Source organism: Varroa destructor, unplaced genomic scaffold (assembly GCF_002443255.2).
Source record: "Varroa destructor unplaced genomic scaffold, Vdes_3.0 BEIS01000004.1, whole genome shotgun sequence".
Classification (NCBI taxonomy): domain Eukaryota; kingdom Metazoa; phylum Arthropoda; class Arachnida; order Mesostigmata; family Varroidae; genus Varroa; species Varroa destructor.
This window is the reverse complement of record NW_019211457.1, coordinates 13780685-13793153: the sequence shown is the minus strand read 5'-3', so window position 1 is coordinate 13793153 and position 12469 is coordinate 13780685. Positions and strand designations below refer to the sequence as shown.

The following is a 12469-nucleotide window of genomic DNA, read 5'->3' as shown; positions in this document are numbered from 1 at the left end:
TCATTTGATTAGACGAAACAATACATTCAATATAATTTTTCGTCGTCTGACACTAGAAACGTTATTGGATATATTTGTATTCCGTAGAGGCATGGAAGTACTACCCCATACATAGTTTTTTGAAGTACGTTATGTGCGGCTACAAGAACATTCAAGTTCGCAAACAAGTAGGGTTTGCATGATTGTTTGTCCTTATTTTTTTTTTTAATAGTAAGGCATATATAATCTGTAAGTTATGTCATTATGTCATGATCGTCCACCGCCATAGACATTGTATTGAATCGGTACAGATTCGTCACATATGGGTGAAACGCAATTCATTTGGCTGGTTTTAGTAATATTTTACAGCACGAACATAGAAGTTCTTTTTGTTTTTATATAGTGTTAAAGACACTCATATTCTGCCCGTCGAGTAAGGCCATTGACAACCTATAATACTTCTATGCAGTCAGAACATCAAAAGAATCAGTAGCTAGAATATGTATATCATCCAAAAAAGTATCATTTTTCAGAATATCTGGGTCCTGGCAGGAACAACCCTGTGTAGCCTGTCAGCAAAGCTAAAACTACAGCAGGCTATTTGTCTTGGAAATGTCACAAGGCATATTTATGATGCATAACAGCGTAACGGTGTGGAATGTTCTGCGAATAGACAATTCCAGAAACATAGACGTCTTTTTATCACGTTTTTGGCATATTCAGCCTTAAGAACGAAATCTACTAAACTGCTGAATGTATTAAATAATGTGACAGTTATAAAACACAGATATTTGATGAACGACAAATTGTTTATATCCCTGTCGCTGTAAAAGACATTCGTCGTTAGCTAGGGTAAGTATTGTGTCCCTTTATACGTGAATAATACATGTTACATAATTAGGTCATGCGGTCCAATTGCAGTACTACAAATTAGTCACTTGAATGTTACATTTTCAAACGTATGTCACAGATACGCAGTAAAAATAAAACAAAAAGAGATCTACTACCACCGCTGAGCTAGCTCCGTAGCTCTGCTGAAAACAGCTTTGTTGTAGAAAATTAAGTATGTCGATTACATTGGTTCCATTGAAGTTCAACACCTAGAATGATGCGCAAAGCAGGAACCTTCTTTCATTCGACTATCAGCTGAGTATTGTGTTAAAGGACAAACGATCGTACCATGCACCACATAAATCGTTATGTTTAGATACTAAAAAACTAACAAAATATATTGAAGGTTTACTTGTCTTTTTCAAAGTCTATGTGTTTTCCAGTGCGGAAACACTATGGCATCAATCGTATTTCTTTTGCACAAACTCATGCCATGGTTTTTTGTCACTTCTGTCTATCAAAGCAAACATTTCTTGGATAAATGAAAACAATGACCAAGAGAAATCACAGCGCTTTTCATTGCAATCCGGTATCTACATATGTACGTCGAGCTTCATCATTTAATACGGAAAAATGGCGGCTAGCCGTAACGCCCGTCGTCCTTTGGTAGCTGTCGTTGGGCGCTGCTGCTCCGAATTTCCAGAGGTTTGAAGCGCGGTCTGAGAAAGATGTTTATGTTTTCGGTTGCAGTTCTCTTCGGCCGAACAACTCTTCGTGCCGTTTATGTTTTCCTTATCGGGAACTCGTCTTGGAAAAACAACATATTCCCTAAGCCTATATCCATTGTAGCAATCAGCCAAAGCCACTTTATCGTCCCTAGCTAACTGCAACTTCTCAAAAAAGGCTGCGAAGTCTTCGAGCATGTGGGCCGCATCAAGATCTGGAAACTGGCTCACCCCATACTTTTCCAAGAGGCAAGCGATTGAGCGTCTACGCGTGCAGCTGTACGGTAGACAAGGTAAAGCATTTTTGCCAGTTGCAAGGATTAAATAATAAACAGCATCAGGGTCATGATTCATCTGTCGAATCAAGTCGCGTACAATACGGCAGAACTCCTGTACATCGAATCTAGGGGACGCATTTTCTGTGCCACGATTTCTCGTTTCAAAAGGCACGGTTTGAATGGCTCCCATTTCATGTAAGATGTGAACTGCCGACAGCGGTAGGGTGGCACCCCTCAACTTCAAAAACCGGGTTTCCAATTCGTTTAGAGACAGCTGAAATAAATGAACACAAGCCGACACACACATTAACATCATTACGAAATAACACAGGGATGATCATATAATCCCGAGTAATCTGAGAGATTTCCACCACGAATAGGAACTCTGCGCTTACAAGTGTACAGGCTTTAGTCGTCTAAATGAACTACAGTTTATATTAAATTCTAGGTCTCGATTTTTTTTTCCAGTTCTCGGGGATTTCCCAGTAAAACACAAACGAGATTCATCTTGCTCGAACTTAGTAATCTTTACACACCGGTTTTGGACTTGCCATGAAAAAGGCAAGAACAATCGCGACGTCGGGTCCGCCGAGGGCGGTCGCTTGTCCCAGACTGAAATTCTGCCTGTTTTCCGCGGTCGTCTTTTCCTCAAATTCGTCTATCGTCTTGGGTAGCCTACGACACCTATGGATGAATACAAGTGCAATTAGACTAAAGCTAGCCTCAAAACATGATTCTCTATATTAAACCTTTGATACTACCTTTAAGGAATGTTCATCCTTGAAGTATTTTAATTCTCAGCTGAATAAATTAATCTTAGGCTAAATTGACTTGAAATGGGCTTGATGACAACACGAGCATATGAAGTAGTTTGTCTTGTAACTGACCTTTCCAAAGCGCGAATTGGGTCGACTGTCCTGGTGTTGTCTGAATTATTCACTAATTGCAAAATCCAGCGCTGGATGAAGTCCCGCCGCCATGTGGTATCAAGCCCAGTAAGCACTTTGGCCGAATAGTACATATCGGCTGATTGAGTCGCCAAAAGCATTTCCGCCATTTCCTGTACAATTTCCTGCAAGGTCCAGGGTTCGGGCATATCTAATTAATTCAACAATCTTCGTCAGCGTGGGCGTGAAATATGGTCAAACTGCATTTGTGAGTCATGACAGTAGTATTTAATAGCGCTACAAATTATGATAAACATATGCAAACAAAATAAAAAATTATATATTATATAGGTGATGCTTGCCGGTGAATTTATGATGAAGGATTTCACTTTCACGATGAAAGTCCATGATAATTTGAAAAAAACCCTCCATTATATTTTTCTGATCTGATTTAGTCCGCTCTATACGAATACAACCTTAATAATCCATATAATGTCTAGGCAGGCTTCCAAAGTCCTCATGCTAGGAAAAGATTATTGACGATAAATTTAGCTGGAAACAGTCGATGCGGATTGCGATAGGAAGAGCTTTGAGAACGTCGGGCAGTGCTACTGACAAGCACCTACTAGATGTGGTTAATTTTAAAAATCGTTTTGCCAGCTGCACACTGGAAAAACGTTGATTGGAAGGTATCAAGAATATTGGAAATGTACTATTAGGAAAAAGTTTTCGTGGACTAAAATACTAGAGTAACACAGCGTGGCACAGAGTGCTTGGATGTTTGTGATCGACAATTTCTATTGGGGGATGTATGTTTAACGAATTCTCTACTGATGGAGTGACTTTATGGGCAGGGTGCGATGACAAGTTCCAGATAAATCATTCGTTCAAGACCGCTAGAAACCTTCACCAAGTCCTGCTTTACCTTTATGCAAGACCTGAACCCGGCCTCGGCGAGACCAGGAAAGCCTATTAATGTAAACACTTCTGAAGCGCCAACGTGATTGAGCAATGACTTAACCCCATTAGTTCAAGGTATATTCCCAGCGCTTATAATATAAGCGCTGGGAATATACCTTGTACATTGTAAGTCCATATACGAATCATAGTCCAAAGACAAAACCGTTGCTTTTTGTTCGTCAGCATCAGAGTATTTGCCGTCTGCTATAATGAGCACAATAAGGACGGAAGGAATATTACAATCACAAGGAAAACGTCAGGTAACTCATGCTATGGAAGGTTACAATAGGAGAAAAAGCAAAAGTATATAAAAACATCGTATTATATAGTATGACTTTAAATTTTATTTTAGTATGACTAGTAAATTTTATTTGCACAAGTTTATCTAACATGCATAAAAAATTGGTTGCATATGCTTAATGTATATCAGGCTTGACAGTTTGGACTTTTCATTATTGATATCGTGACGCTTAGACGGAACTTACCTAACAGGCTTGAAGATAGCAGCTGGTGTTTGTTAAGTATTTTATAAACGACGTAAGCCAGCATTATGATACTGTAATTCGCAAACACGAAATTGAATAGAAATATATATACACGCTGTTATACAGTAGTCTTTTAAATTTTTATCGAGAAATAATGATTTCGCAGTGGCAAGTGCCGCATCAACCTATTTAAAGTCTAGTCTACGTAAATATTAATTTGCGATTGTGTATTTTATGAAGAATAACAAATTACTTCATTTTGATCGTTGCTGATTTGACCCGTTGCAATGCAAGCAGTTTCATCAGAATAAAAACTCAACAATTTTTTTGTCATGGCTTTATGCTTTGGTCTGGTTATCTTTGGTATAATAGATAACAAAAAAACTATAAAAGATATATATAAAACTACAATAAATATAAGATAAAATAGATAAAAAAAGAAGTGGCAAGAAGAATTTTGGCAGAGCCATTTTTTTTGCGTATTTGCCGTCATTTTTATCGAATGTCCTACTATGAAATAGGACATTTTCTTTTGTTCAGGCAGCGTACAAAATGTAAAATGAGCCTACTGACACCGCAATTCTTTATTAAAACCGTAATATTCTCGAACAAAGACCTTCTTTCTTGTGCATTGTGTATGCATCTTTCAAGTGACTCTTATTTAGAAGTGATTATCAAATCTCCGTTCCCGATAGACACTGTTTGTTGAGAAAGAAGTCATTTCACACCCTTCAAAAAGGTTTCTTTTCGATTGTGTGGATTATATGGCCTTACGTTTTCTCCAGACGCGTATGGTGCAATCCATAAAGGCAGGTCCGTCTGGAAGACCCGCGATGCCCTGCAGACAAACAGTTTCTGCGCGTATCTCCCGCCTTCTTGTCTAATTGCGTACTGCCTGCATACCGGGACGTTCCCGTACAGGCCGCACATCCGTCATCTGCGTCCGTTTGGCCAAAGGCAAAAGTAGCACCCGATGCGTGGCGCCTTCCATATTCATGCTCGAATTTAAGGAGATCCTGTAAATATAGATGATCCCGGCCGCTATATTAATTACCAGTTTACCTCTTAACGGAAGCTGCTTAGTTGTTCATCTAAGAATTGTTATTAAATTTGGAATCTGTCAAGTATATGACCACGAATCTCACGACTAAAACGCGAAGTTCTAATTAATATTTCGTTACTGCGCAGTCTAAATATTAAGAGTGCAACAGGTTATATGTTCTATAAAGGTGGACTCTATATCCTTGTTTATTTTATAAAAGTAAACAAGTAGACTATATTTTTTAATTAAACGCATGTTTTACGAATTACAAAGAAAAACTTACGCTACGTTATGCTACTTACATGGCCAAGCATATCATTGTATTTGGATGCTTCGCAGTTGTCGAAGTGGCTTATACAGCTTTGCCTTTCTGCAGAAGCGTCTAAACCGCTAAGTAAGCGACCATGGTGGATGATACAAGACGAGTGCCTGGGTTTGGGCGGTTGCGCGATGTCGGGACTTTCAGGGTTTATTTCCCCTTTTGTTTTACTAGAGAGATCATTTTTTTCGCATGTACATGATGTACAAGAGGCACCCTCCCTGAGGACGTTCTCTGAATAAAGGCCAATGCCGTTGAGAGAAATAGCAGAGCTGTATGAGTTTGGGTGGTCCTTTTCAATCGAACCGGGCAAAAGGAAGCTCAAAAGCGACCGTCCACGGGCATCCTCCATATTCGTATTCTGGGAATAAGTGTAAGGGGCTTCTACCCTTTCATGAAGGTTCTCAATACTAGGGCACAGCTGTGAGCTACAATGTGAGCTACTGTCGTCGTCGTCATCATCATCGTCGTCGTCACGGGTGCCGCTTGAACTTGTTCCGCACGGAGAGCTATCTGCTTGCCCGTCTAACGGTTCAATCGTGCATGCTGAGTCGAAAGCTCCTGAGTTTAACTGGCTTTCGCGCAAACAATGGTCGGCGCGTGGAGATATCCGTAGGCTGCGCGAGTCGCCAGGAGCTTCATGACTTCTATCGAGCGCGCAGGGAGTATCCGCAGAATCGCTTGACGTATTGCTATGGGTAGGCTCTCCGCTGGAGTGAGATTCACGATTTGTGAAAGTACTAACTGATTTAGACGACTCAGTGTTAGGACGACCCGATATCGACTTGCTGCGGGAACCGGGACCGTCGACAAAATAGGCGAGCACGCGGTGTCCGCAGACATCTCGCTCGGTAATTCTCGCCAGTGCCCTGCAAAACAACACTTAAAATTACTGGAAGCAACGCTCGAAAGATGGAAGAATGTGTGGTTAAATAAATCGTATATATCCAGCATGTTTGGTGGAGTATATTACTTTTTACGTATTGCACGTAGGAAAAGTCACTCCGGCACTCTTAATTGAATGTTCTTATTATTTGATTGTTTATATTTAATTATTTTAGATAACGCATGTAAAACCCCTCTTCAATACAAACATTAAACACCTAAATTAATTCATACTGACGGTGTAAGACTTGTAGAGAATTGTGTAAGGATAATTTTCGCCAGCAAGCCCAGCGTATCTGTTTTGTAATGTCTTCTCAAGATGGTATTACTAGCTCTAATTTTTCTTGTCCAGGGGAGATTCAAAATCACCTTTGTTCCATATGATCCTATTCGGACTAAAGCTCGTTTTTATCTAAGTAATTTTAATTAAGTAGGAATGTTTGATAATGGTTATCTCTGTTTATATTTACCGTATTGTGAACATTAGTCGTTTGTTTACAATACTATAAAGCTTTTGTCGAGATGGAAAAAACGACACTTGAAACTGACAACTTTGGAAATTTAAATATTTTTTTACAATTTTTTTCCACACTTCATACAACTTCATATTCACTGACCTTGTCGCATTTTGCGATGAAGGAAACTTCATGAGGGCAAGAGACCCTCGCACGTTGACAACTCGACCACCGGTGTTCTCCGTCAGTTTTAATAGGCGCTTTGAAATCTTATTCTAAACATGCACAAAAAAGCCTTGTCAGTTGACTAATATACGTTAAGGGACTGGATCGGAGACGTTATGAATGTTCTTATAAATACTTTTTATAGGAGCATTTTTTATTGATTATGTGTTCATATTTTATTATATAATAAGATATAACGTGGTTAAGTTTCCTATAGCGGCTGACAGTTAAGTAGAGCACGTCGTGCCTCAGCCCGAATCTGATCAGATCTATAAAGTTTTACGACTGCGCAGAAATTCCAGGTCCATATACACATTATTAGCTTTCAAAGATACAACGAACAAAGCTGAATCAGGCTATATGTATTTGTTGTCAAGCATATAGTACCGTTTCGACATCTTCAGGTAAGTTTGCTACCACAATATGTGTCAACTGTTTGGCAAGCGGTCGCTGTTGCTGCTGTGGTAGACAGACGCCATCAGTCCAAACACTGGCCGGGCCCTCTAAATTCGGAGTGCTCATAACGACTCGATAGAAGTCGTCGGCGTAATGAGCAATCTCACGTAATGCGTATGGTGTCATATGATTATGCAGTAGAAGTATCTGTCAAAATTGCAATGTAGCAAAAACAACATAGGACTTAAATGTTGTGGCTGTTTCTTTATGAAGCTCTACGCAAAAATGAAGACTGAACTTCAAAAGCTAGATCGAAATGCTGCTAAATACGTTTCGAGTTATTTCACCCTACTTCACGATTGGTATTGCTACGAAGCTACAACGTGCGGACGTGCAAAGTTACCATAGGAAAGATCAACATATTTATTCCGTCAATCCAATTGTTTATATTGACAAGTTCTGTACATGGTAGAAAATAGCTCGCAATAGTCAAACAAAGCATGCTCAAAGTAACGAAATAAGTTCGTCGAACCACATAGCTTCAATACTGGTCAAGGACTGATACAATAGAACTACTGTACTTCTAACAGAAATATTAGGGCTACACTTATTTTGCTCCTTAGCCTACCTGTAATTTGGCATGATGACGGGCAAGGTGAAGTTCGGGCGCGAAGTTGACGTCTCCTGAGATAAGTACAACGCACGCCGACTGCTGACTGCCGGTTTCACAGTATCGCACATAGTAGCGCAGATATATTAAACATTTCAGAGTATAATCATTCCCCAGTTAATATTATAGTATATTGTGTACGGCATTCTGAATTCAGAAGGACCTTCTACGGCCCATACAAGAACAACACTTCCTTAGGAACTTTTGGCCCTAATTGTGATTGGATTGAAGAAATACTTCTTGTACAAATCAGCGGACATTCTACGCTGTATTGATTTTAGTAAACGTAAGTGAATATCTGGCATTGTCAAAGAATCAACACGATTCAAAGCAAACGTTTGGGTATAGCATTTCCGGTCCAGAACGTCGACAGATTCGAATATAATTTCGGTTTACAATAGTAAAGCGTAAAATTAAACATCATAGTCTAAAGTACTATTTTCAATTGGCTCCAAGCCTCCTTACCTAAACATTGTCGCAAACTTATGCATATAGGACTTCAGCTTCATATCAGCAGCATTTTTTGACATCGAGTTGACATGGATCACAGTTATCTATAAGCAAAAATTTAAATATAATTTAAGGTTTAGGATTTTCACAATTGGTTTGTTGTGCTTTGAGGAACCAGTTGAGTACATAATCTTACTAACAGCTATGCATTAATAACTATTGGTAGCTATCATACTAGGAAAAGTATAAAGAATTGTTATTAGTAGTTTCGGTGGTGTTCTTTTCATTAAAATTACAAAAAAAATCCAGGACTTAATCAAGCTAAAGCACACAATTGTCAACTCAGTTACAATACAGATTAAAAAATCTTCTTCTGTGGGCGGTGTTGGCTCGTTATCATTTAGCCATCCCAACTTAATTATTGGACGGTTTTACTTTAAATAGTTATTATTTAAATAGTTTAAATAGTTATCCCTGGGGCCTATATTATGCTTAAATATAACCCCAGAAGCATTAAAAACTGCCGGGAAACGTCAATGAATAGTGAAGGTGCCCAGTGTGGACAGTTAATCGACTAAACGGTCGGTGCTATGACACCATCATTCTAAAATAGTAACTGCACCCAATAACAATGATAATCATAAGTACAAACATGTTTCCTTCTGTTTCCGTTTCACCTGTACGTCCACGTTTTTTCAGTGTACTGCTACTGTTGTCTCAATCATTGCTAGCCCCCTGTTTCTAAAAGTGCCTACTTTTATCTTCTCATCCTCGGCGCCGTATATAACCTATATTTCATTAACAACCTTGTTTCCTTTCATCCTCACCTGAGCATCATTCATTTCTGCCACTCGCTTGGTGGGGTGACGAAACACATCACAAGCGACGGCGAAATCCGTTTCAAACCACGAGTTGCCGTTAAGAGCATGTTGGACGTACGTTCGAACCGCGTACACAGCATGAGTAACAGGCACGTCTCTGGGCACTTGTACGTTCTCCACGTCCCATAGGATGAGCACAGGCCGCGACTGTGGACTCCTCCTATTTTCAGCGGTGTTCGCCAACTTGTTATGATACCCTTGGCACTGCGGTAACGGTGGTCCTCCCATGCTATTTGCCGCTTCTCTGTTGTCATGGGATTTCTGGTATATTCCAAGGCTGCTACTAATGCTGTTGTTACGTACCATCGGGTAGTCCTGGCTACAGACCAACGGCTGCGCGACGCGACGCATGCTGTTGTAACCCACGAATGAATTGTAAAGCCCACCGCGGCTGTTTGTACTCGAACCTGCACAGCCAAATGATCTGGATAGAGGCGGATTGAGGATAGACGTCTGAGACAGCTGCGTTTGACTGGGATCCGAGTTGGTGCCGGAGGCTGGGCGCATCCCTACACTAAATGGCACCATGGCACCTTGTGGCACCCGACAGCCGCTATGCGTTGGCAAATTGTTAGCTTGAACTTGAACTGGTGGCATCATGTTGTGTATGGCGTAGACACCATGGTGGGTGCTCGTTAATGTTGGAAGAATTGCGCTAGCCGGTTGGTTCGTGTGCGGACGACAATTGCAATTGTAGTGACCGCAGTTTCCAGCAATGACCTGGAAGCGCTTCTTGTGGGACATGCTGTATGACAAAATGGCGAGGATGGGGAAGGAAAAGCTTTCACATTTGCCTACGTGCGACTGTACATATTCATATATATAGATATAATCAATGACACGCAGTGCGATGCTAAGCGACTCGCTCTTTGATCTTACGCAGAAGCTTTTCACATGAATGTGGTTTCTGAGTCCTAGGTAAAATAACTGCAGGCCTTGTTTAGTTTTCTGTCAGATTCAGGTTGGAAGCCTGTCTTCGTTGATAGCCGATCGTTATCGATTGTTGTTGTTATTATTATTATTATTATTATCCTTAAGTGATGTCTGAGTGAGTAATCACGTATTGTGTAGAATGCCCTAAAGTACTTCTATGGAAATTGTGTCAAACCAGACAGAAATCTATTAAATAAGCCTGTATTTATCGATAATAGTTAAACTACATTTTGCCTATAACAAATGAAAACAGGTCCAGTGGATAATAAACGAGATTGACGCGGACACCTGAAAGACGGCAGACGAAGATAAGTATAGCACACTTTTATTCAAATGTCAACTGTTTTACTGTAATAATTAGTAATTGCTGTTTTTTTCAATAGCTGAATTAGCTTGCAAAATCCGTACTCCCAAAACTTCGATAATGAGTACTCTTGTTTTGTTTTAGCAAAGGCTGCCCACTAGAAACATCACTTAGCGCACGCTAAACTGAAGTTCAGTTGTTGGCTCGGTATGACCAACTTAACCTAGAATATCTTTAATTTATCATGCAACCTCATATTGAGTAATTATCGTGTAGAGACAGACTTATCAATAATCCTACTGCGTGACCTTGGATACTGAAGGGGTACAGCTTTTTTTTTGCGTAAATAATAATTACTCGATATGTAGCTGTTCGACGAGGTCGAAAAAACAAATTTCGCACTTATATACTTAAAGATGCATTAGATCTTTTGTTACTGCAAACTGTGTTTTTTTTCTACTATTCCAGAAATTAGTTCATATTTCTAGAGCAATTATTTTTTGTAATCAGACAAACTCAGGTCGACTTTTGTGGCTTTTATAATTTATTTTTGTTAAGTTTGTTGTATCCGGTTAGGGCTTAATCCTTTACATTATGTCATCATGTCGTTATCATCGTAAAGTGAATACCACAATTCATTCAGGCGCTCTCACAATATGCTCACAAAAAGAAGCTTAGAATATCCAAGTGAGGACTTCTCATAAATATTTAGTTACACAAATGCGCATAAGTGAACAATTAGGTTAGTGTAAACCAAAAAAAACGATGATATAAATGTGCACTTTAATAAATAATCCAAAAGTCAGCGTCCTCTTATAACAACTGGGTTCTCAAGATGAGCTGCTACGTATACCAACGCTGAGGCTCGTCTTGCTTAGAAGCCACAAAAATCGGGTTTAAGCGGGCTGTTGTGCAAAGTCTACCTAATGCATATGTTCTTTGAGGCCTTTTGATCTTCTGACCTCGTTAGATTTGCTCACTGAGGAAACACTGACGAATCTGCAGATCCTGTTATGGTGTTTTGCACGTTTCATCAATCATATGCTGTCGTATTCAGTCGGCAAACGTTTTATAGCATGAAAAGTATATTTCATAAAGAAAATACGTTTTGATGACACCTCACTGAGGTAATTTTTTATCAATTCTGATAGTGCGGATTTTTTCACGGACAACTGGGAAATCCTTTACGCATCTATATAGTTAGTCCACACATTCTATATACACATATACAAAACGAACAATTATGTTTTTTAATTACATCGTTCTCACAGAGTAATATATCATTAAATCGACAACAGAAGCCAGCTGTGCTCAACGTTTACAGAACGCTGCGTTCATCATCAACGAACGAACAGGCAACGCGCGCCGCTTCTAAACAGCTGAGTGCTCACAGTCGGACAGAGAAGCCTCACTTGGGAATACAGAAGAAACGATATTGGCGCGTTACATCGAGATAAGTTATCAATTTTGAGTAAACTAAGCCTGATTACTTGCAAACTGCGATTAAGCGATGAATGGAAATTAACGGATAATGATATCGGCAGATCTAAGACCAACTGGCCGGACGTAGTCCTCACTGGACCTACACGAAACAGGACTATCCTTGGAGTATCCGCTTAATGTGTTGGTCGGATGGAATGTCTAACGGCCGAACTGAACACAAAATTTGAAACATTTAGTGTTCGTATGTGAGAGTATTGCTCAAGCCTTTTGAAAAATTTCGAGTCAACCAAAACGTAAGACTCAAGATGGACAAACATTTCA

At 39.7% G+C, this 12469-nt stretch overlaps 1 protein-coding gene and 1 long non-coding RNA gene across 3 annotated transcripts; one reads left to right on the top strand and one right to left on the bottom strand.

Moving 5' to 3' along the window:
• Positions 1 to 2373: 2373 nt before the first annotated feature.
• On the bottom strand, positions 2374 to 12076 carry LOC111249616 (uncharacterized). Of its 2 annotated transcripts, none has more exons than XM_022803686.2 (11): positions 11668 to 12076; positions 9415 to 10689; positions 8603 to 8691; positions 8096 to 8183; positions 7459 to 7674; positions 7009 to 7121; positions 5490 to 6375; positions 4920 to 5161; positions 4146 to 4216; positions 2701 to 2885; positions 2374 to 2497 (listed from the first exon to the last, which is right to left on the bottom strand). In XM_022803686.2, exons 2-10 carry the CDS (start codon positions 10210 to 10212, stop codon positions 2800 to 2802), a joined length of 2589 nt encoding a protein of 862 aa, XP_022659421.1. In that variant the 5' UTR covers positions 10213 to 10689; positions 11668 to 12076; the 3' UTR covers positions 2374 to 2497; positions 2701 to 2799. The 2 variants fall into 2 exon arrangements, with proteins under 2 accessions (XP_022659421.1, XP_022659422.1); XM_022803687.2 differs by having other exon boundaries at positions 11686 to 12076.
• LOC147755869 (uncharacterized) lies at positions 2866 to 4486 on the top strand. Its single transcript, XR_015326082.1, has 2 exons — positions 2866 to 2968; positions 3555 to 4486. It is a non-coding gene; the product is annotated as an uncharacterized LOC147755869 (long non-coding RNA).
• Positions 12077 to 12469: the final 393 nt, after the last annotated feature.